The sequence below is a fragment of the Anas acuta genome, chromosome 12 (assembly GCF_963932015.1).
Source record: "Anas acuta chromosome 12, bAnaAcu1.1, whole genome shotgun sequence".
NCBI classification, from domain to species: domain Eukaryota; kingdom Metazoa; phylum Chordata; class Aves; order Anseriformes; family Anatidae; genus Anas; species Anas acuta.
The window spans coordinates 18,958,748-18,982,728 of NC_088990.1; the positions used below are offsets into that span (position 1 = coordinate 18,958,748).

Consider the following 23,981-nt stretch of genomic DNA (forward strand, 5'->3'; position numbering starts at 1 on the left):
AAGTGTGATTTGTCATGTTAGAATTTATAATTCCATAACTACATAAAAAAAAAAAATAAAAATACATTGACTACACTGGGAAGCACAAGACAGTACTAACCTGCCTAGTCTTAACTTTTGCTGATGTTGAGCAAGGAAGAAGTACAATCCTTATCACCTGAAGCCTTCTTACAGCTTTAACAGTTGTTATTTCATTGTTGTTATGTTTTACCTAGGATTTAATGCTTGGACATTTTGGACTTTGTTGTTGTTTTCCTTTTAAAATTAGCTCTTTGGAACTTACCTTTTACAGTAACTTTATGCTCACCAGTTCCAGGATGTGTGGAAACATCCACCTGTATAGATATTTCACCCACTGAATTACTAGTGGTTTGACCTGAAACAATGATTAATAGGTTAACATGCTTTGCTTCTCAATACATCAAGAGAAATAGAAAGTGAAAGGTGAGTGGTATTCTCTGTAAGAAACACTTAGAAATTGCTGATATGCATTTCATATTCAGAAGGGAATCAGTTATTGGTTTATAAGAGATTTTACCAAAAAAGCACCTAGCATTTGCAAGTGTTTACATGAAGTGCCTCAGTAAAACGAGAAAAGCTTTTCTTTAGAAACCTTCCATTCTGGTTGCCGTCAGTTGTGTGTGCATCCTGAAATACAAAAAACTGGTGCTTTTATCAAACTGCTTACATGCACACCCCAAAACCTTGGGAAGTTCTGTTTATTGCTATTGATGAATCCCTTGATGGGAAGAAGCTTGTGTTAAGTCTATAAACAAACTCCTAAAGTTCTGCACTGACAGAGGCTTAAAAAAAAGTTTCTATGTTTCTAAGCCAATTTGCACATAATGGTTCTCTGAAAGTAACTCTCAGTATGTATTCAAAGGTCCATAAATATGTCAGATTATAATACTACTATATAAACAAACCTGGATATGTTTGCTTGTTCTTTAATTGGGTGGCTGTGAATTTTAACTCTGTGGCCTGTGCATTTGCTTTCCATTCTAATCTCCATGAATTTATAGTAAAGCAAATTATTACCCCTGTATAACTGGCAATCATTTATTCGGGTTCACAGAGGAAAGATTCTGCCATCTTTCTATTTGCACATAAATTCCCTGTGCACTGGTTCCCCTTAATCTTTACGTGAAGAGAAACAAATATTCCTTTAGAAGTTCTCCGGCAGCCCGTTCAGGAATTAAGGGAGGGGTACAATGAAATAGGGTGTCATGTATAAAATGTAGTGGGGAAAATGATCATAGTCACCAGTGTTTTGGTAAAAACACACAATCTAGTGTATATAATCTGGTTATAGCTGCTATTTCTGAATTGCAGGGTACGTGTACAAATTTTACTGCTAGATGTATTCCAGTATCAATCAGATGGTTTGGACCTCTTTCAGTGTGTAAATAGTGTTACACATCAGGTTTCTAATGGCAAGAAGTTTAGTTTCAGTGGTAGCTCTTAAACTTCATGTTATATTTGGATAATTCTGTAAAGAAAGCTGTACTGTACTGAGCCCCTGATTACATCGCTGAATCACTCTACATCTTGTTCAGAATAATTAACCTATACATTGTTCTTATGAACATGCATAAAAAGACAGGAATTACATGGGTTAGAAAACCTAAAAAAAATAAAAAAAATGAGTAGAACTGCCATTTTTTTTAGAAGAGTAATACAATGTATTTATCTGACTGTATAGTAGAATTAGCCTTTGTTTAGGAAGTGGAAGGAGATTCTCATTTGTCTAGGCGATGTTGTTACAGATATTTCTTTTTCTTTTCTCTTGCAACCATGGTATCTTTAGAACTTGTATTTGTGTGTAGCATAGTATAATATAGTTTCTTGTTCCTGAATGAAACTTTATTTCTCTGTTAAAAAAAATAATATATATATATATATATATGTATATTTGGAGTGCAAAATGCTTTTATAAAATTATTCTGTCCAGAAAAACAAGATGACTTCTTTTAAATGAAGTTGTCATTTTCATTATACACAATGTAGTGTTTTTAATGAGTTTACATTTAACCCAGCTTGCAGACTTATGTGAAAGCTGCCAACATCTTCCCTTATAGTTATTTGGATTCATTAACTTGGAGTAAATTAAGAAAATCTTTTTTTTTTTTTTTTTTGAATCTAAAATTCAGAAGGCGGTATATCAATGCTGGTAGCATATACATACATATATATATATATATATATATATATATATAGGTCATTCAGCAGTTATCTGAGGCTGTAAAAGAAATCAAAGAGAATAGAGCTTCTTGACCATTGTCTTGTATCATGTTGTGAAATGCCATATCTTTATATTGTTACATGCTGCACACAGTTCAACCTTAACAGGTTCCCTTTTTTGGTGTTGGACTTTTTTATGTATGACACTTTTGATAGCATATGTAGCCATCATCAGCTGTAAAGTCTGAGTTAATCATACTGCACCTGTAAAACATTTTTTTTGTTCTTCTCATTAAAAAGCTTTTGTTGTCAAGCTGGGCAGGAGAAGAGAACTGTGAGTTTGCAACATACGTTAAAGCTTGGGAACTTTGAATGGATAGGATTAACCAAACATACAAAGAGGAAGTATGTGAATTTATCAAACACTTTCCCACTCAATAATAATAATAATGTACTTGAGTATATAATAATAATATAATATATAACAAAATATAATAATAATAATGTAACTTGAGTCAGGCTCATCCTGAGTATCACTGAAAATATCAGTTAGTGTCAATTACTTCATTTAGCCTCTAGCTTAAAAACCAAAAAGCAAAACCCCATTTGGAGAAATCAGGAATGTTTTAGAAGAAAATGATTAACATTTATATTATGGCTGAAACATAGCAGGATGTTAACCTCTAATAATGACTCCTTAGATGTTACGGAGACAAAACCTGTTGATTTGAGAGAGGTCTTATTCTGTTCCTCAAACTCCTATTTTATTTATTTATTTTTTTAACTGCACAAAGTATTGCCTTGCAAAGGTCTCCTAACTGATCTTTTTTCTTTCCTTTTCATAGCAGTCTGTAATTCACAACAGCGCTGTAAGCAATACCACAAACACATAGTGGGATTAGTGCTGTGTGTATAGTGCTGATTGATATGGTTGTAAGGAAACCTGTGTAAAATGTTATGCAGATTTATACTGAAAACAGCTGATATTAAAATGACACTACTGCTGAGGAAAACTCCTTCGGCAGAACATCTTAGCTGGTAAAGACACCTTCTAGTGGATTCCAGAATTGTTTCCTTCAGTTTACCAGCACATCCATCTTGCATTTGGTTTCTCCCTTTCTCTCACTGACCTGCTGAACACACTGACGGTACAATTCTAGAACATTCAGTATTTGCTTATATCAGTTTTTGTTAATGTTCAAGAGCTATATTTCATTTTAAAATCTCAGATCTGTCTCTGCTGTTTTATTTTCTTTCTTGCTACCACTCCCTGTAAAGTCACAGTGTTAATTAGTGATCCTGAGTGTGCTATGGAAAGGTCATTTTCGCCTACAAGCAAGTCAATTTAATGGACAAAAAATATCTAGCCCTGTACCACAGAAGATTGCACTTTTCTTCCTTTAGTACTGTAACTTAACTCATTAGAAATTTAACAAATGTACAAATTAATCTGTTTGTTGGAAATCCTTATGTTTGCTTGTGTACTACTGCTCCAACTCTATACTATGCTTTAGATTTTATTTACTAGCTAATTTATGTGAAGCAAAAGACAGCATCCTCTCCCAGGTGGGTTTCTAAGTGATCACCTACATTTAGACTGTGGTCGCTCTGTTACAAACAAAAATCTAAGAGAAAAAATACTTCCTCCATCCTAAGATGGTTGCTCCTCAGTGGACCAAAAGTTTAGAGCATTCAGGATTTGATTTCTTCCTCATTTAGCACCTGGAATGTCATGAATGTGGTAATGATTATAGTCCTAATGATCTTGACAGAAAAGAGCCATTTTGGAGTCAAATATTTCAAAGTCAAAACAGTCATATTGGCTACAGTGAACAGTGTTAGATTACTGTAGAGAATGTTAATCTGATTGAAGAATACTAATCTGATTTACACTCTACTGATCATAATTCTTTTTTGTGAATACAAACAAGTTATTTGCATGCTCTGTCCCTCCACTGTACAAGAAAACGGTGAGAGACATATTGGGCTGTAAGAAGCAGAGTTGATGGTTACATCTGCCACACACAAAGAGAGTTTGCGTGTGGCAGATGTAACCATCACAATCCACAGTGAATGCTGGAAGAGCAGTAACAGCAAGTACATTTAAAATCAATTTGAATATTTGATATCCTTACTTTGACAACAGTGTCATTGGCTTATGGTAGAGGAACAGTTTAGGAAAAAAAAAAAAGTGTAAGAAAAGAATTTGAGACTTCAAATAATAAGACTAGTGCCTCTGGTGTATACCATCCATACTGACCTGAAAGTTGGGGCATGGCAATTGAGATGTTTTCATGAATTTTTGGAAAAAAAAAAATAGAGAGAATAGCTTGTTGTAGTAGTTACTAGGAGCACTGGTATGCAGCATGGACCTCTCAATAAGATTGGCAAAACACATCTGAGACACTGACCTAACATTCAGACTGTTCACAGGTCTTGACTCTGAATCTCCACCTGCCATGCTTTGAGTATTCAGGATAGCAATTGGTGTACGTAATTACTGGAAATAACACTGAAATAGCTATGCCCAAAGTCTGCACCATTTGCATAAAATTATACTTAGTATTTGAGATATTCTAATATGAACATAAAAGTTTACATAATAAAGGAAATTCCCATACACAAGTATTTATAGAAGATGAGTGCCATGCCTAAAAAGGTATTGTCTGACCTACCTGTTCACAATGTTACTTTTTATCTGTTACTTTATTTAGAAAAATGCTGTCATCAGGCTTGGTATCTCTTTATTTATAGCTCAATATGGCAAAATTTGGTAGCTATAAAAGCGAAACTGAGCCATGAAAACTGAGCTGTGAAAAACAATTTGGTGTAAAAAAAAATTAAACAACTAGATAGTACTGAAGGCAAAGAGAAAAGCTGTCCCTACACTCAGTCATGCAAGCCTTTTCTTTCAATTCTGCGCCTATGGTACAGACTTTAAAAGTAATAGCACAATTCTAGATTTAACACATTTCATGATATGGAACATCAACTATCTTATGTTCTATCTTATGATAGCAATGTTTTGTTTTGAAACTGCTTCAAGCCTCAAGATCCTTCTGTATTCATTATATCTTGATGATGGTAGTTTCATGAAAAATTATTAAATCTGGAGGAGACCTTGTCTGTTTTTCACAACATGAAGATAAAAGACAGGAGCAAATTGTGTGTGTCTCAGACATGGAGAGAGAGAATCTAAAGGCATGCTTGCAAAACGAGGATTCTTTTTCTAAGAATTTCATAATTCTCTCATTTCTCAGATTCATATTACCATGTTGGTATTTGTTATTTCTCTTCATCCAGTTGACATAATTATATACTCAACTTTAGATATTCGCATTGCCCCTTTCTGCTCTACTTGAGCATTCTGGCTCTCTGATTTCCCTAACTTGCTTCCCAAATGGAAGTGATTGATTCTTAAACAGATTTTTCAGCCTTTCCCTTTACTTTATTTGACCAATGCTTTCTCTGTATGTCTACACTGCCTCCTTTTAGTGTCTAGGGTTTTTATATTTTTACAGTTCCAGGGCTAGATGATCTTTTAAAGATTTCCTGGAGCTTTTTGGCTTCCTGACATTTTTCTCCTCCCATCTGGGCTCTCATAAAGTTGTTCAAGTGGTGACTTTTTGCAGTATTTTTGCCTCAAAGTGGTCAAAGGTAATAAGCTAGGCTCTGAAACTGTCTTTATAGATGTATTAAAAGTTCCTAAATGAATGTTGATTTACATTATTGTTATTATTATTGTACTCTGAATTTTAGGATTCAAAGCCTTCTCTACTTCTCTGAGAATTAGAAATCTGGTTTAAAATAAAACCAACTACCTGTACGCTAGTTGTCATGCATGACATGATTTTAGTACCTGGGACAGAAAAGCTCACTAAGTGTTATAAGCCAGGCAATAAGAACAGCTGAACTGGCAACATTGCTAAGTGGTAACCCTATCCTGTCCCATTTGCTGGCTAGCCTGTTCAGCATAAACCTGACCACTTATTTAAATACCATATTGAGGTTTTCACGTTATTGTCTGTACAAGACATAAGGATTAAATAGTTGGACATATCGTCAAGCTTTCACAGAGCTTAGTGCTCCAGAAATCACATAAGTTATGAAATCAATATTTTATTTCAGATGTTCAGATTTAGCATCTTCTGATTAATAATGCCAATAAAGTACATCTATTTTCCTGGGGTACTTCTGCTAATTTCTTAGAGAACTTAACTTTAATAGTCACCCTGATCTTTTTATTTTTATAGGATCCTGAGGCTCTATAATTTAGAGAAAAGTCTATAGTGCATGTTTTAATATTATTCTGTAATATGGAGATTAAATTAAAGATGAATTATTAAGTGCTGCATGTTGGAAGTTAAATGACTTCTGCACACATGATAGAGAGGAGGAAGGCAACCAGGGAATACTGTTTTTTCTCCCAGCATATTGCAGAAGTTGGCTTACTCTATTACAGAAAAGCATGAGGCTAGGGAAAGAATGTTGAAATATTGAATTTTGGCTTGGCATTTGAAAATAATTTCCTTTAATTTTTGAGCACGTAATTTCCTTCCCAGTTTTGGTGGCTTTACAAGAGGAATTATAGTTGTTCATTCTAATTAGGTAAATATTTTTCATTCTGCTTATCATCTTTTCTTGTTCTTGGGTGGTTTCTCCCTTTTCAGCTTTCAATTGTCTATCATGAGAACAAAGAAACCCAATAAAGATTAGTTGCTGTGAAAGAATACTTTTTTTCTGAAGGCATTTAAACACACGGGTAGGGAATGTAGTATGAGCTTCATGTTGCTAGATGAGTATTGATTTTTCTGCTTAAGCGATACAAACTCTTTAAAGTCAAGCTAAAAAATATAACTTAGTCCTTCACAGTTTGCTATGTCATAGAGCTTTAAAAGAACACTAGCATTTTCTAATGAAGTTTATAAAAACATAACTTGCTGAAGATACATTAAAAATATTTTTCTGGCTATTTCTGATGCGGAACTGTTTTAGATGCAAGAGTGGCATTTACTTTGAAGAAAGTACTGGTAATAAATGGAAGCGAATTCAGGACACCAATGTTTGAAGTGGTTTTATTTTTTTAATGTAGTTTGCTAAAACTTAAACCATACTCATCTAAATGTAATTACAGATGATGCTAATCAAATACAAATATTCACTACACTGACTGTAGTTTACAAAATTATTAATGATTTAAGACATTAGTTGCTAAACTAAACCACAGATGTTAGCCTGCTTCAGTAGCCTTAAAAGGTGGAGGTATGACTTCACTCAACAAAAAGTTGACTGCCAGGCTGAAATATTACTATATTTATTTTTTTAGGAACTAATTTTGAGAAGCATTGCCTGGACTGGTCTGAACTTCAAGTAACAGTAAGTCAAATATGCCACAGATTAGAAAAGTTTGTCCAATAAACACGGATGTAGTTCTACCAGTGTTTTGAGTCTGTTCCTTCTCTTATGAAATACAGTAAAAATTTGTCTTTATGTTTTTATGATTTTGTCTAGATTGTGAAACTGTGCTTGACTTTAGCTCAAGTTTAGTTAAAATTAGCTTGTCCTGCCTGAATTGTCATTTGACCTTTTTTTTTTTTATGTAAAGTTGATGTAGGTTGACATATTCTGTAAGTATATCATGTGCAAATACATGGTCTTTTGCAGAAACCTAGGAGCTTTTCTTGACGATACATTCTGTTGGCTTGCTGGCTGCTGTGTAGCTGTTAGCAAGCCATGGTGTGTTGAGCAGGGTTTTGTAGTTCAGGCTTGGCAGTTTACTGCAATATAACAACTGACTAATACTTTGCAAAAGTATACTATGTACAGACAATTTGTTTGGTGGCAAAAGATGATGAAAATGATCCATATTTTGTAGTCTGAATTTATGCAGATATGTTATCCTGCAGTCATATGTAGAAAAAGCAAGGAGAAAAAAAAAAAACAAAAAAACAACTCAAATCACTTTTACATTAAGAGCTAGTGGTGCCCAATCTAAAAGTGACAAGTTCCAGTGGACAAAAGTTCAAAGGAAACAGAACTAATCAGTGATCTGAACGTCAGGGGATCTTTTTGTTAATTGTGTACTGACACTATAAGATTCATACTTGGTTGTGTTTTAAATGCACTTGTGGAAGTATCAATGACCATATAAAATGTACCATAGCAGTCACTCAGGCCTTGAAATGCACATTTCTTCACCAAACTGCTGTCAAGTTTTTCAGTCTGGGTCCTATATCAACATCCCAATTATAGAGATTCTGAAAGCTACCTGCTTCAGGAAACGGCTTTTGGCAGCACTAACACCAGAAGAATGTGTTTGCAACAGGTTCAACAGGGTCTTGTATGGCACTGCTGAGTCACCTGGACACCTTCTGGTTAATACTAAATGTGAGCTTCAGAGACGTGTAACCTTCTTTAGCAGTTCCTAATTTATGGTGTGTAAAATTGTAAAAGTTTTCCTAGAAAACAATGTCAATAATTTATTTGCAAAAGGGCATGCTGCTCTACTAGTTTTATATTTGTGGGTTGAGTTGAAGTAGCTCAATTGCTGGCATGTTTTGCTCATTTTTCTGGAAATAAAATTCTTTTTTTTTTTTTTTTTTTTTTTATATACTAAGGGATAAACAGTTATCTCCCTCCTCACTATCATATTAATACGAATGTTAAAATCCATGATGATCAGAATCTCAACAGTATTTAATTTCCAAACAATCTGAAAGTGTGTGGCAGATTTGGGATAGCAGTGGTGACGTAGTTTGAGAAGAGAAACTGTTCTCCCCTGTGACAGGCAGAAATACAGATGCTCCATATGATAGTATTTGACAGAAATTGTCACTTTGCTAATCTTGATATCTGTGCTGTGTAATACATGATGCTAATATTTTTTTTCTATTACCTTTCATTTCCACAGTGTGATTGCAGATTTGCTTCCACAACATTGAATGAGGATTGAATTTATGGCATTCATCACTATAACCCTTTAAAATGGCAAATTATTATACGTTTAAAAAAAAAAACCTTGAAACATCATTAGTCATTCAAAAAGTATCTTGTTTTGTTCAGCATTGTCATTTATGTATTCAAACACTTGTCTGTTTTTGAGTATATTCTTAAGAGTCTGTAGCAGTGCTTTGGAAAGGAAAATCAATCAGATTAAGATTATAACAGTTAACATCATTTGTCCTGACTTTATGATAATTTGCTCTTAAAGCATGGATCTGTACAGTCTCCTGATGTATTTGAAAAGAAGATGTTTAGCTTTCACATACTTAGGGATCTCAGTTTTTTGTGTGGTGCTTTCAGTTCAGTAAGTAGTTATTTTGAAAATCAGGAATGTCTTGATTAGTATTGCCCATGGAAAGTGCTTTGTTTCCGGGAAGCTCTTTAGGAATGTGTAGCCACAAAGAGTTGGTTCAATAATCACCCCTGTTATTAAATGGTGAAAAAGCATGTTCTTTGGTATATTTGGTTATTGTTACTGAACTTAACTCTGCATATATATGAATATAGGTAGTAGCTTAACATAAAAATTTTACGTAGATCTTAAACTTTCTAGGAGAAAAAGGTAACTCTTCCTTCTCACACTGATCCAGCAAATTTTTACCCATCTGTTTATTAGAGACGTGGCAGCTTCATCATGGAAAAGGGAGAAAAAAAAAAGAAAGAAAACAACAACAACAAATCTTTGCCTGTGATTAAAGGTAAGCCTGATTTTTGTTTATTTCTAGTGTAGTGATATTTCATGGTGAATATTGAGTGGATGCAACAAATGATCAGTGCATAAATTATTGGCTGGTGATATATAGCACTTTGAAAATAATTCGTTAGCACTTTGACAAATTAAAATCTTATGTGAAAACATTAATGGATATTTAAGATGGTGACTTCTTTCAAATAATTATGTTCAAAGGGCATTTGTGATTCCCTAATATAATTATTTTGGGTTAGAGATACTATTTTCATTGCAACAGGTTGCAATTCCTCCTGTTGCCAAGGAATGAGTTGGCATAGTAATATGTTATAGATATGCATATACAAGCATGGCGCGTGTATATGTGCCTTATATTGCGTAGCCTTTTCTATGTGGGTACATATATAACTGCTTTCTGCTAGTATGTTTATGAAGAAAAAAAGGTGCTCCCTTTTGTCTGGTATGCTTGCTGTTCAAGTTTTAGCTTTAGGTTGTTTAAACTCTTTAAAATGAAGAGACAAAAACCTGTAAAGAGAAAGCGGCCTGACTGTTTACCTGCTGGCTTTTTTGTTGTATTACAACTATACTAATTGTATGTATGGAAGAAGCTTGTACAGCCCTGCAATTCCTTATTTAGTTTTCCTATTATTTACCTCAATCACAATGCAGAGTTAGCCTTCCTTGCCCTTTTCTCAGTTGGTTTGATGTATCAATGCCTCTAAAGGAAATTCTGTATGTTCTGCATTGTAACTGAATATAGTGACAAATGGCAGCTGCAGCAATTTGGCTTAGCTAGATTGCATCATTCCTTATTCTGAAAGCCAAAAGTGCAACACAACAACGTGCTAGCCCTCTATTCCATGTTTTTTCCTCATACAGCGAGGATTTGATGTGGGATGTTCTGCAATGACAACTTCTAAGTAATAAACACTTTGTATTACAAGTAGAGAATCAAAGGTGTGGAAAATATACGAGGTAATAAGGAAAAAAGAACAGTAACCTGTATTAGTAACACAACTGGAGAGTGTTAGCTTAGCTGCACTAACGGATACTGCACTATAGTTATTATTTAAATATTGGGAAGAATTTATTTCCTGACTGAGAGATTAGCTGAACTGTATAGAGATTTGGGTGGTTGTTTTTTCATCCATCTTCCACAGCATCTTGGTGCTGTGAAGATGTCTGCAAGTTAAAATTCAAGTTACTTTTGCTTTGTAGTTGGTAGATGTCCAGTAAGTGCATTTGTCCATAAGGGTCTTGTTTCTGTTGAAACAGAGTTTTAAGTGGACAGGGAAAAGCTGCTGAATGACTTGGGAATGGTGCTCCTAATGGCTGGTTCAGCAAGGACTAGAAAAATAGTTGGCTTTTGTGTAGTGACATGACAGTAGAGTTCTTGTAATCAATTGTTCTCCAGCTGTCAAGGACTGGGTGGCAGATAGTAAAATGCTACAGCAAGAAATGCTTCAGGAAAGGATCACAGATTGCACTGCACATGTTACTGGATAATGTAATTAAAGCACACCTCTTGCATCTTGCTTATCTTGCCATGTGTTCATAATATATAAAAGGTAGACTGATGGTATGCAAAAGAATAGAGGGTAGAATATTTCCTTGACCTCAGACGTGAACACAAGTTATTACAGAAAAACTCAGTGTCCACAAGGTAATGAGGAATATTTTCACTTTTGCATTGTCATCATGGAACTTGTTTGTGAGAATTTTGATGAACTGGTTGTGCTTTTTATCTCTAATATTTTAAGTTCACCTACAACTTAGGATTCTATTCAGAATAATATGAAGAAATATATTTCAGAAAAATAAGTACCGTTGACATTAAACAACTTTAGGTCTATGCAACTTTTAAATAGTCACTTCAGACCAAAAGAACTTACCAACAGTGTATAGAAACAGGTTATGCTGCCAGAAAAAATCCTGAAAGACGAGCTTTGAAAATTGTTATGCATTTCTCATTGTGATATCTGCAGGTGGCTCATGATTTTTTATTTTTTATTTTCAGAATTAGAGTTATGGAGGTTAAATTACAGTAAAAATAAGCTACTTAAGTTAAAAATTAGTAATGAATAAAAAGAAAAGATGACTTTCAGAGTAATGAAACTTTTATCTACAGTCATACATAGTTATTATTCAATATACTATTTTCTTTAAAACATTTCATTTCCCACTGCTTCCAGTTTAATTACCTCCAACTGTCTTTATTGATTATGGATTGGTTATATGCACAAGTATGAGGGCAGATATAAATCCAGTTATACTTCAGAGAAAGTTTCTGATTTGCACAAAGTCTCATTCTAACTACATGCTAATGATATAGCTACAGTTTTGAGACTGGAGGTTATAATGGATGAGTTTTTTTGTTCTTTTAAATGAAGCATTAAAGGATGATGAAAAGTTTTGAGTCACTTTTCCTTAACTTTCATTCCCTGTGGCTACACTTTTGATAATATTGGTGTGCAAATATAGGCATGCTAATGTGTGCACAGAAATGAACACAGACCTCAGGCTGAAATCATGATGAAAAATCAGAAAATTCAGGTTTGCATTCAGAGATAATAAAGGACTTCTGCTTATGGCTACAACCTGGATAATTCTCTCCTGAAGTTACAATGAAAGTGTGCATAAGAAAAAGCAAAATGTACTAGTAATTGATAATTTTCAGCCTAAATCCATATTGTTAATCATTTCAGAGAGGGGGAAGAAAAGAATCTATTTTTTATATATTAGAGTTTTACAGCAATTTTCTCACTTCTAATATATGAATTATTAACAAAGATACTCAGTCTAATATGGAAGTTGCCCAGAAACTCACTCATTCCTTATATTTAATCTTGGGGGCAAGCTGCAAAACAAGTGTTCCATACTTTTTATAATGTTGAGTAATGTACTGTAACTTCAGAGGTAAAAGCAATTGATTTCCTGCTTAACTGTCCAATTAAAACTTTCCTGATTCTCATGAGAGGAGCAGGGTAATTATTTCTAGACCAAAAAGTTGTATTTTTTTTTCTCAAAGATACTTAAAGGCAGGCCATTTATAAAAAAAAAAAAAAAAAAAAAAGCCCATTGCATTCAAAAGAAATCTACTATAGTATCCTATTATGCAAACAATGGCAGTTTATAGAATGAAGAAACTGTTCAGTTTGGAGTGTAATGTACATTAGCTATATGAAAACAGTTTCTGCATTTGCTATATAAGTATGAAAATACTGACCTATATCAATAAGAAAAATGGTAAGATATAACTTTCCTTTAAAAATAAATAAATAAATAAATAAAATCTTTGCCTAAAAGAATAACTGTAAACATTTACCCTCTTACAGAAACCAAGTCCTCTTCTGAAATATAAAGCCAATAATTGTATATATAGGACATATGAAGAGGACTTTGCTTTTCAATTTTTTGGGTGCACTGCACCAAATTTCTAGAACAGGAAAAAACGGCTTTAGTGTTGGTGATCAAATTCTAAATACACCTCATATGGCATCCTTGCATGTGGTCTGCCTTAGTTTACTTTTGAAAAAGCTCCAAAACTTTGAGATTTGGTAAGAAGGCAGAAAATGATGTGACATATTCAATAGGATGATTTTAAGTCTGAATTCTGAAATACGCAAATCAAAAAAAAAAATAGGGAGCATAATCACTGTTATTTTAGCCTACTGAAACCTCCTAATGCTTTTGAAGCCACAGATGGTCTACTAGATGGAGAGGCAAAAGTTCTGTAATATAAAATCAGTGTACTACATTAAGAACATATTACTCACAATTTCTTGTTCTTAATCCCAGAAGGAAACCTTAAGGGATATGTCATGATTTTTGCAGTTATCTGTGGTTACTAATTAATAGCCATCATCTCTGAAAGTATCTAAAGCTTCCAAAATTTGTTATGATTTGTTTCTGTTTCTGCAATTATAAAATGCTCTCTGGTATGCAACCTATGCAACTCTGTTAGTGTGTGGAGTACTTCTGTAAATATTCCTGATACTAAATATTCATATAGAGCTATGGGACCTATTGTTCATGTGAAGAGATAGTCTGTTAAATATATTGGCCTCAGATAAGCTCCACCAATTGACAACAGCGATTGATATGGGATAACATCACACAGGCAGATTTGTGACAGTAAACTCTAAAATACCACAGTGTTTAGAGACTGTGATTGGTAACCAGTCATTTAAAACACTTAAAATATAATTTGATACATGTTATAGATGACTTACTTTGAGATGTTTGAGTGTCTATAAATTTCTTTATCAAGGCATCAGTAGTTTGTGTGTAAAGACTAAGAGCGTATCTCAGGGACTGTAGGTCTGGGCTCTTTTCCAGGAAGTTCTTTTTCAGCCCACTTCCTCCAGCGTGGAAGTATTGCTAAAAAAAAATAAATAATCAAATATGGACATTGAGAAAGGTAAAATATCTAACAGATGCCCCAAGTTATATACAGATAATTTTAAATAAAATTATTACACAAACTTTTTTACAAATAACCTTGACAGTGTGATTAGATTTGTGATTGTAGCTGTTGAGATAACTCTCATCAGCTCTCCTACAGAGCATCTTTCCAAAGGTGAAAATTTAAGATTTATAAGGGTAAAAATTATATTAAATTTAAATTTTGATCTTCATGATCTCAAGCATTTTTATGTAAAAATGTATGTATATACAAATACACACGTGTATATTATATACATGCAAGGTTCTTTTAGGTTGTGGGGATTGCTCTGTCTAAAAATTCTAAAACCAAGGCATGGTTTATAGTACAAGTAAAGAAAATATTCTTTCTGAAGGAAGGTTGCCATTAGAAATTTAAACGAAATTTAAAAGAGAGGATCCTAGAACATGAAGTTTTGGATTATCATTGCTTTGTAACTGTCTGTACCTGAAATCGTTTCTGCTTTGGGAAATGACTATAAATTCCATGGTAGTTTCCATGGTGGTTATCTTGTTTAATCTCAATTTTGACCACCTTTCTGTGTTGAGGGTGACTGTGTATTACAGGGAGAAATGTACGTATAGGAGGAAAACAAAGGATTTTATGTAATCTGGCTGAAGCTGTCCAAGTTTGTCAGTGCTGAACAGGACTGGAGCCTGATTCCTAGTTCTCAGTGATGATCCATGGGAATCTTATGGTTTTCTTCTAAATAATAATAATAAAAAATGTGATGTAAGGGCTATACAATGTTTGTTCTGTTGACAAACAGCATGCATTCTAATGAAAAGTTTTAATGTTTTTTTAATCACATGTAAGCAGTGTCAGTTTAAGAGGTTCTGATAAATCACATTTATTTTTTCATCATTTCATACTTATGTGAAATTTGTATCTTTCCAAGTGCATTAATTCATATTGTACTTTCCAAGGACATCTCTATTTTATGAATGGGTAAAAAGTGTACTCATGCTTTCATGGAGGATTTTAATCAATTTATAAGCAGGTGTTAAAATCTGTTAATGATATTTCCTGTTATCGTGGCAATTACTGAGATATATTTTAGTTGTCTCCCAATAAAATCTTATCTACAGCAGCAGCTGGAAAGGACTAAAAGCTCCATGAAAGCTGACAAATATTAAAAAAAAAAAAAATCAAGGAAACCTAACTCTAATCTTGTGTCTTATTTATTTATTTTTTGCCTTTGCCTATAAATGTCAAGTTTTGCATGTAAACAAAAATAACGTGACCATATCATTATTGTATCTCAGTTTGAGATAACTGAGGCCAGAACACCATTTTCCCTTATCTATCTGCTAAGGTTCTTTTTATAACATGCAAAGAAGGATAATATGGATAAGATGAAAGATCATGCCTTCATTTTACACTCTCCCAAGCATTAATACAAAAATCATAAATCGAATTATTTTTAAGTTGTTCATTGAATTAATTTTTGCAATCAAAAATTTGACTAATGAAAGCAAAACCAGAAAAGAATGTGAGTACAGAGATGTTCCTCCCTTCTAATCCCTTCTGTACAATAGGTTATTTTCAAGACACCGTATGTCATTTTTACCAATCTTGTATTATTATTTAGGCAGAATTTTTTGACTTTCAAGCTATACTTAGCATTACCCAGAAAGTGTATGTTTTGATCATTAAACTTACAAACTGGATTCCCAAAGCAACACAGTAGTCTTTTTTTCTTGAGTTAATTCTCAAAGTTTGTCTTTTGTTCTCTTTGTAATAGTGTAAGACCAATTTCTGCATGATTATGGCTATTTGTTTACTATTTTGGAAAAAAAAAAAGATTTTGCCATTTCACGTAACATAGTACAGGGAGCATGTTATAATGCCAAGACACTGACTCACAATTTGAAAATATTTTTTTTCAGAGTGCATTTTTTCGCTCAGTTTATGAACATAGCTCACAGAGGAATACTGAAGAGTGAATTTTCATTGTTTCTAATATTTCTCCCCTAAATCTAGGCTTTAGTTTAGTAAAATTATTAATATCTATAACTCCTGATTACTCTTAAGAGTTTAAGTGCTGGAATCAAGGTTAGAATCCTTTGATCAAAACCAATAAGATTGACATGTTAAACTAAAGAGTCTACAGGGTTTAGTTTGGGAGGACACAATTGTCCTTCACTATTTTGTTCTGTTTCTGGTTCCACAAGAGCAGTAATTCCCAAATGTTATATGTAAGAAGTTAAACCAAATACAAAAGATGGCAATTGGGAGCCCTGTTCGATAATTCTTTCTTGTTTTTTGAGACGTTATTTTGTTGCACTGGACTCATCACGAATGTTGTCGTCTTTGAATCTTCAATTTAATACTGAAGTAGCTGCCTCCTTCCCTTTCTTATGTGACAATCAATCCAATTATTTAGGAAAAACAGTAAATCAGATGGTGAGTTCTAAACTATGAAAAGTTGAAAAATTCAACTGAACAGTGAAGTTAAAATAATATACCGTAATTCATGGTAGAAAAGGCCTTGTTTTCTGGTGTGCTGTAAACAACATCATATATATTTGCAGGAGAGTGCAGCTAGGAACAACTGAAGTTTTCTGCCTCTGCTCCTTCCTTCTGGGAGAAAGAGAGGCTAAATGAGGGTTTGGCCTGACTGCACTAACTCTAAACTGTAAAGGAACACAAGAATCAGATTTTGGCCACCCATTACTTTATTGCTGAACATGTTCTGTCTGCAAGTGGTTGAACAATTTTTCTAGTTTATGCTATTATTGCTTTCAGGTCACTACAAAGCTAGGATCAAATGTTTCTTGTCATATTCAAGGGATCTTAATGATTATAAGGGACCACTCTATATAAGAATCTGCTGTTTTATGTAATTATATGCTTGTTCATTCCAACACAGAACAGAAAAAAACGTAAAGCTGTACCTTAATAGTAGCTAGTGCTACTTCCATTATTGCACACTGCCTCAGGCTCAGACTTCTGGCATCCTCTCGAATCACGTGGTCCTGCAAGGCAAGTTAAGAAGGCAGTTGATTATGAAAGAGAATCAGTTCTGAGGCCTGTCTATTCTTGGAAGAGTTTGCTCCCCAAACTCCTGTGTTTAATAGGGATTAATTTAGTCTCAGAATTCTAACATATTATATTGTTTCTTGACAACAGGTTCTGGGGAAAAAGAACCAACATTTAATACTCAGCATCTGCATCACTATTTCTTTCTTTTACAGACAAATTTTATATTCAAATAATTATATTGGATGATACTGAAATATTTTTTTATTAATGAACCTTAAATTTTAACTGATGCTTGTTAATGCAGCGTGTTTAAAAAAAAAACAAAAAACTTTCACATTTTAACATAAGTTAAATAGTCATAAAGTGACTATATACCTGTGAACTTTGTCTACTATAAGCATCCTGTAACTGAATTAAGCAACATTTTAATGATGCTAGCAAGCTGAGTATTTATAGAAACATAAATTTGTCTGTTTCTCCTCAATTCTGAAATGATATTGTCAAAACTGATTGTCAAACAACTGACATTAGTATCAAATGTCTAAGCTCTCTGTGAAGTTATATTATGGACTTCAATAATGCAGTGCTGATGAGTATACTGCAGAGGTTTAAGTAACTATTTTCAGTAATACACTGAACAAATTTACCAGTACTCCCATCCTAGCATTTTTTCAGAACTGGTTCCAGAACAGCACACAAATATAATTCATTTTTGGTGATATTTAATGCTTATAGGACTAGTTGTGCAACATGGGAATGATAACTTCTTGATTACTTTATCATATGAGCATACTGTCTATTTTTTGTTTGGATGAGACTGTAAAATCATTACTGACCTATGAATAGCTACTGCCACATTCAAGCTTATTATAGTAAATAAGAACAAGAATGAGTCATGAAGTCTGTCCTCACAGTCACTGATATTTCATCTGTTTTTCTGTTAGAGCAAGCCATTCACAGCTTCATTAGACTATATCATTAGACTACATTACCTTGAGTTTTGACAGTTGTCCAAGATCTTTGGCTGCACTGAATATCATCTGAGGCCCCTGTAATCAAATTGAAAATTCAGGAAACATACTCAATACCGTGTAGTTACTTTCTGTGTCTTCGCAGGAACTAAGACATTAGCCAAAATCACTGTTTGTGGTGGTTTTACCGTGCTAGGCAGCTGAACCCCACAACTGCTCTCTCACTCCCCCTCCCCAGATGAGGAGGGAAGAAGTAAAGAACAACTCACGGGTTGAGATAAGGATAAATTAATTAAAGGGAAAACTAATAATAATAATAATAATAATAATAATAAGGAAATATTATTAACTAAACAATTTAACTAAAAGGGAAAAAAGGGAAAGGGGAAAAGGGAGGGGGAAAGGAAAAAAAAAGGAACAAAAACACAAACAAAGGCTATGTGGAAGTACAGAGGAAAGAAATTACTCTCTAATTCCCACAAAAAGCAGCATGTGCCATCAGAGGGCTCACAAGGTGTTGCACATCCCATGCCACGTGACTATAATCACACAAATGAGCGATGCTTGACTACGTCCTTGAAGCAGGACCTCAACGCATGTAGCTGGTGTTCGGGAAGAGGACCAACGTTTTTTTGCAGTGAGAACCCACACTCTTCTTCCTATTTCCACCTTTTATTGCTGAGTGTGACATCATATGTTATGGAATATCCCTTTGGTTGGTTTAGATCAGCTGCCCTGGTGATGTTTCTCTTCTCACTTTTTTGCCCGCCCCCTAGGAGGGTTAGAGAGAGTCCTGATGCTGTGCTAGCACTGCTCAGCAGTAGACACAACCCTGGTGTGATACCACTGCTGTTCTAGCTACAAGTGCAGAGCACAGCATTGTATGGGCTGCTGCAGGGAAAGTTAACATCCCAGCCAGACCCAGGACACTGTTTTGCAAAGCTAAGAGAACATTTAAATTACACAAGATACATATTTTAATTTACTTGATAGGGTGAAGTAGCTGAATGCCTGAAGCATGATTCCTTCCAGTTTCCTATATGTGATACTGCCTATTCTGATGGTAGTGGTTTCTTGTGCTTCTAATTTTATGTCTAATATTTTTAAGCTAAGGCTTGGATTGTTGCTGTACAATAAGTCAAAGAGATACTTGTCCATAATCAAGGCTCTCAGATGCTATGCTAATGTAAATAAGCACAGTGGGAAGTGAACAGCCCTGAAGAACCTGCAAAAGCTTAACTCATTGTCTATGGTGAAATAATCAGTTGTGTTAACACACCAGATAATGGTCTAGTGTTAAGTCAAAACTATTTTTTTTAAGGGTACTGACATGTTCTGAATTTAAACCCATATTTTATGATCACTAAATCCTCTATAATCATTCTTGACAAGCAGTTAAAAAGAGCAGCAAAAAAACAAACCATACCAAACCAAACAAAAAAAACCCAACAACACAAAAACAACACAAAACAAATCCCTTACCTCTGAACCATACTATTCTATGATTCAAAGCGTAACAACTGATCTGCATAAAGCAAATAAATGTTCCTAACTCCTGATGGGAAATGCAGTTGCCATATGTAAGCACTATTTATGCATTTGCATATAAATTTTGCACCAAAATGTTGAAAAAGCGAATGGAAAACCTTACACGTATAAAATTGACACAGCTACTGAAAGAAGAGAACCTGTTTCTAGTTATGCATAGTAAAAAACAGCAATATAATAAATATGAATAATCTCAGTGAATGGAGTCCTTACTATGGTGATGGGATTAGCTCTACTCTAGAATTACTAAAAGCTCATATTATTTCATTGCTACCTTAGCACCATTTCAATGTGTTCTATTTTCCCTTTTCCCTCTAGCAACTTTCTGTCATACATTTTTAATATGTTTTATGCCTTTAACTTATGGATCCTTACAAATATGTTTTTAACAGCTTTATTGGTAACATAGGATGTATACAGTAAAGTTGCCCAGAGGCACTCTACAGCAACATAGTGATTAGCTTGTCATAAAGATGGTGAATTCATTCTATGCAGGATTGGAAATGGGAAGAATTAACATTTACATTATCCCAGACCAGAAAAGAAGAAAGGAGCTGGGGAGAGGGGGTGGTGCTCCAGGCCATTTTCTTCCATCCTTCTATCCTTAGAAACAGATTTTACCAGTCCCCTCAGTGCTGTCCCCATTCTATATTCATGTCAAGCCATCACCCACAGTGGTCTTGGATGTAGCAGCACTACTTTGCTTGTTAACATATAGTCTATTTCCCTCTTGTATGTAAATACAGTCCTCCCCAAAGAGAACCTCCGATCAATTCTGCTATTAAAAAATAATAATAATAATAAAAAATTGTAGTGCTAAAAATTGGCTTCAGTTTCCTGCTCTTAAGTACAGGCAGGGCTGGAGAATGGGATGGAAGCTTCCTCACTTTATGGGAGCTGTGGCAATATCAATGACTGAATTCCTAGGAGGGGCCAGGAACACTCTTGTTACTGTGCATTACAAAAATCACACTTAGAAACCCTTATACAAAAGCATGCTGCAGGGTCAGTGATTCTGCTTCTCTTATCCTACAGTCATTAAAAAAAAATCTGCCAAAACTGCTCCAGGGTGGGGCCGGCACTATCACAAAGCAGGCTCTTCCTCACTAGCTACAGAAAAGCAACCTAAATCCTTTCAAACACTGGAAAAAAGGTTAGTATTAGAACCCCCTAATCAGACACCTGTTTAAGCACAATGTTTATTAGAATCCTTTATCATACATGTGACCTGCAGCTGTTACACTTACAGTTTGGTCCGTCAGTGGTGGAAGCACGATTTGTTTTTCTATTTTGTTCAAGACTAACTTCCAAAGCTCTTTTAAAACCCGTTTCAGAACTGTCTTCTCACAGATTTTTGCACAGAGGCTTAAACTGGAATAAAACCAAACACAAATACGTCTCCAAAAATAGCATTAGCACTTCAGAGGTACTCTATCAGTATATATTCAGATTAATGGGCATAGTAGTTTAGCTTTCTCTACTAATACTGATCTCTCGATAGATTAGTTATTGCACATATTTATTTTTTAGCAGATTAGAAAAAAACATGTAAAACTTCACTACTTCTCTTGTTGCCTAATATATTACTAACATGTATTTATTGAAAATGCTAAATATTAATATAGTAAAATGTTAATATATGTTTATAATTCTATTATCTATACTTAATTTGTGTAAGAAAGGTGGTAGTCCCTAAGTGTCTTTTCTTTTTTTTTAATTTCACATCTTTCTGTGCATTAGGCATCTGCTAAAATTTTGTTTAACGTTCCAATGGTAAGGAACATTGTCTATTCAGAAAGTAATTTAAAACCACATTTTTTGTTTCCATTATGTCATTATTGTATTAAATCTCAAAGAAGGTATGAAGGTCGTTTAAAAAGTGGCAATCTGGAATTGAACCTGACAGGCAAAAGTCAGTATTCGTATTTTTAAAATATGACCTTAGGATAGCACGTGTGAGTGTATAAGTATTTTTGTTTTTTCTTAAAAAACTTGTGCTATGAATAAACATCTTAACAATAATTACAATTGAAAACCACACATAATCCTCTAGTAAATTAGCACACAGGACTAGGTAGATAGGTAGCAATAAAATGCTGACATAGATACAGCAGCCAAAAATTTTTGCCAGTTTAGGAAGCTGGGTGCTGCACTCGACAGTATTACACAGTCAGTGCTTATCATAAGTACTTTAAATAAGTGCTCGGCCATTGCCAGCTGGCACTGAAATTCTCGTAACTGCCAAAGCCCTCAAAAAATGAAGCCTAGAAAAATTAAACTGTAAAAGACAAAGCAAAATCCCTTACAATTCCCTCCCATGCCCCTTATGTTCCAGGTTTCCTTTAGACTTTGGCTATGTATGTATATATATTCGGGAGCTGTGTTTCTAGTCATGTTTTTAAGACAATAGTCTTAGAAACATCAACCTCATGCTTAGAAAAACTAAGCAAGCATATAGAGGAATGACCTGGTGAGTGAAAACTCAATTATAAATGTATCCTTTAAATCAGTTTTTGACTTGGGTATTACTAGTCAGCCCACAGAACTATTTTGGACTGACTTCTGCATAGTGTCTTAACTGATCATAGATGCACAGCAGTTTTTCAAAAGCATAAAAACCATCTTTTGTTGTGTTTTTGATGTCATGGAAGTGCATGTAAATAAGCAGGGGGTCACTGGGTGTCAGTCTAGACCAAATGCCAAACCATTTCAGCATATGGAGTTACTATATTTTGTTCAGTACAATTTTCTTTATACAACATCTCCTGGTGCACAGGCCTTTTACTAACACTAACTAATAAATACCTCAAAATATGACAAAAAAAAAAAAGACAATAGAAAAGGCAAATATGATGCCTATAAAAATATTGCTTAGTATAAATAAAGCTGGTACTTAAAATAGTTGGAACGCCTAAGGCTACTACAAATATTAAAAATACTGCAAAATATTTCTAGTCTGGATAAGACCAAGTAGCAGCAACTTCCTAATGTGTCACACTCATTAATCTGCCATACTTACGTTTTATCGAGGAAATCCATGAGCGGCCGAAGCACAATCTCTGCATCAATGGCTGCACTGTTCTTATTGGCCGCTGTGTTCCCATTTCCTCTCATTTGATTGAGTTCAGAGCTCATTTGTCTTACACAATCTTCAATAATAAATTGGAAACTGTAGGATAGAGGGAAAAACAAGAATGAAAGAATTATGGGGTATAAGACAGTATTCATCATTTTGCATGAGATTTGTCAACCAGAACTGAATCTTCTCTGCAGTGTTGGAAAGTTCACAAATGCAAGATGCTGCAGTGCTACAGACTGAAAATACCCCCTTCTATGCATGATAACTCATAAAATTAATACATTTACTGTTTTGATTTTTTCTCCCTTTTCTTGTTTCAGTTCTGTCATTATGCTTTTCATACATTTGTGGTAATGCCATTTATTTTCTGAAAGCGATAGATGTACAAAATTTGTAAATCCACAGTTTAGGATATGACTGATGACAAGCTAGCAACAGCTCAAGATTTTATTTTTGCTGTGAAGGCACAACAGGAAGAGGGGACCAGAGATTATTTTTTTCCTTTGTGGTTAATAAAAGAAACAAGCTTTGGTGTTCTCCTTGAGGACAAATAGAAAACTTCTACTGATTTTGCCCTGTTAGGTTCAACTTGTCTTTTTCCTGGGTTTCACAGAGTTAATGCTATTAGAAGCTTTGCCTATTTCTTTGCAACTAGTTGGAAGGGCTAACACATTTGGACTGTTTAAAATAATCTTTCACTAAAAAAAAAAAAAAAAACATGTTTAGAAGTTGTTACAGATACTTCCTCCTTGAAGGAATCATTTTCACCTCAAAGGGCGTGTGAACAAGCTCTTGCTCCTTGAGTTATGTCTTGTCAGCTTATGTCCAAATTATTCAGCTTCCTAATTGAACTGGTAGACAAATGTGTGTGACAGTCTTCTGATATCATTGATTCAATACAATCTTCAATAAGTACATTTAAATGATACAGAGTGGCAGTTACTCAGCATCAACAGTTTAGAGTCAGAATAAGGCTTCTGTATACATAGTAACTTGGTTTATGAATTGATTTATGATGAATGAAATTATTTTTGTATTAGTTTATGAACAGAAATGCAAAACACAGTCCATAAATATACCAGG

The 23,981-nt window shown here is 34.2% G+C and overlaps 1 protein-coding gene and 1 long non-coding RNA gene across 7 annotated transcripts in view; one reads left to right on the forward strand and one right to left on the reverse strand.

The window, feature by feature from the left end:
- Positions 1–23,981, forward strand: part of LOC137862849 (uncharacterized) — a 115,066-nt gene that overhangs the window by 78,064 nt on the left and 13,021 nt on the right. For all 3 annotated transcript variants that reach the window (XR_011100553.1, XR_011100552.1, XR_011100551.1), the window contains 2 exons: positions 7,508–7,557; positions 9,800–9,881. This is a non-coding gene — a long non-coding RNA (uncharacterized lncRNA). The remainder of the gene's footprint in view (positions 1–7,507; positions 7,558–9,799; positions 9,882–23,981) is intronic.
- Positions 1–23,981, reverse strand: part of UNC13C (unc-13 homolog C) — a 157,866-nt gene that overhangs the window by 5,810 nt on the left and 128,075 nt on the right. For all 4 annotated transcript variants that reach the window (XM_068695262.1, XM_068695261.1, XM_068695260.1 and 1 more), the window contains 6 exons: positions 22,839–22,988; positions 21,067–21,190; positions 18,293–18,349; positions 17,213–17,293; positions 14,104–14,251; positions 284–376 (listed from right to left, as the gene is read on the reverse strand). In XM_068695262.1, the coding sequence (XP_068551363.1) occupies positions 284–376; positions 14,104–14,251; positions 17,213–17,293; positions 18,293–18,349; positions 21,067–21,190; positions 22,839–22,988 (653 nt within the window). The remainder of the gene's footprint in view (positions 1–283; positions 377–14,103; positions 14,252–17,212; positions 17,294–18,292; positions 18,350–21,066; positions 21,191–22,838; positions 22,989–23,981) is intronic.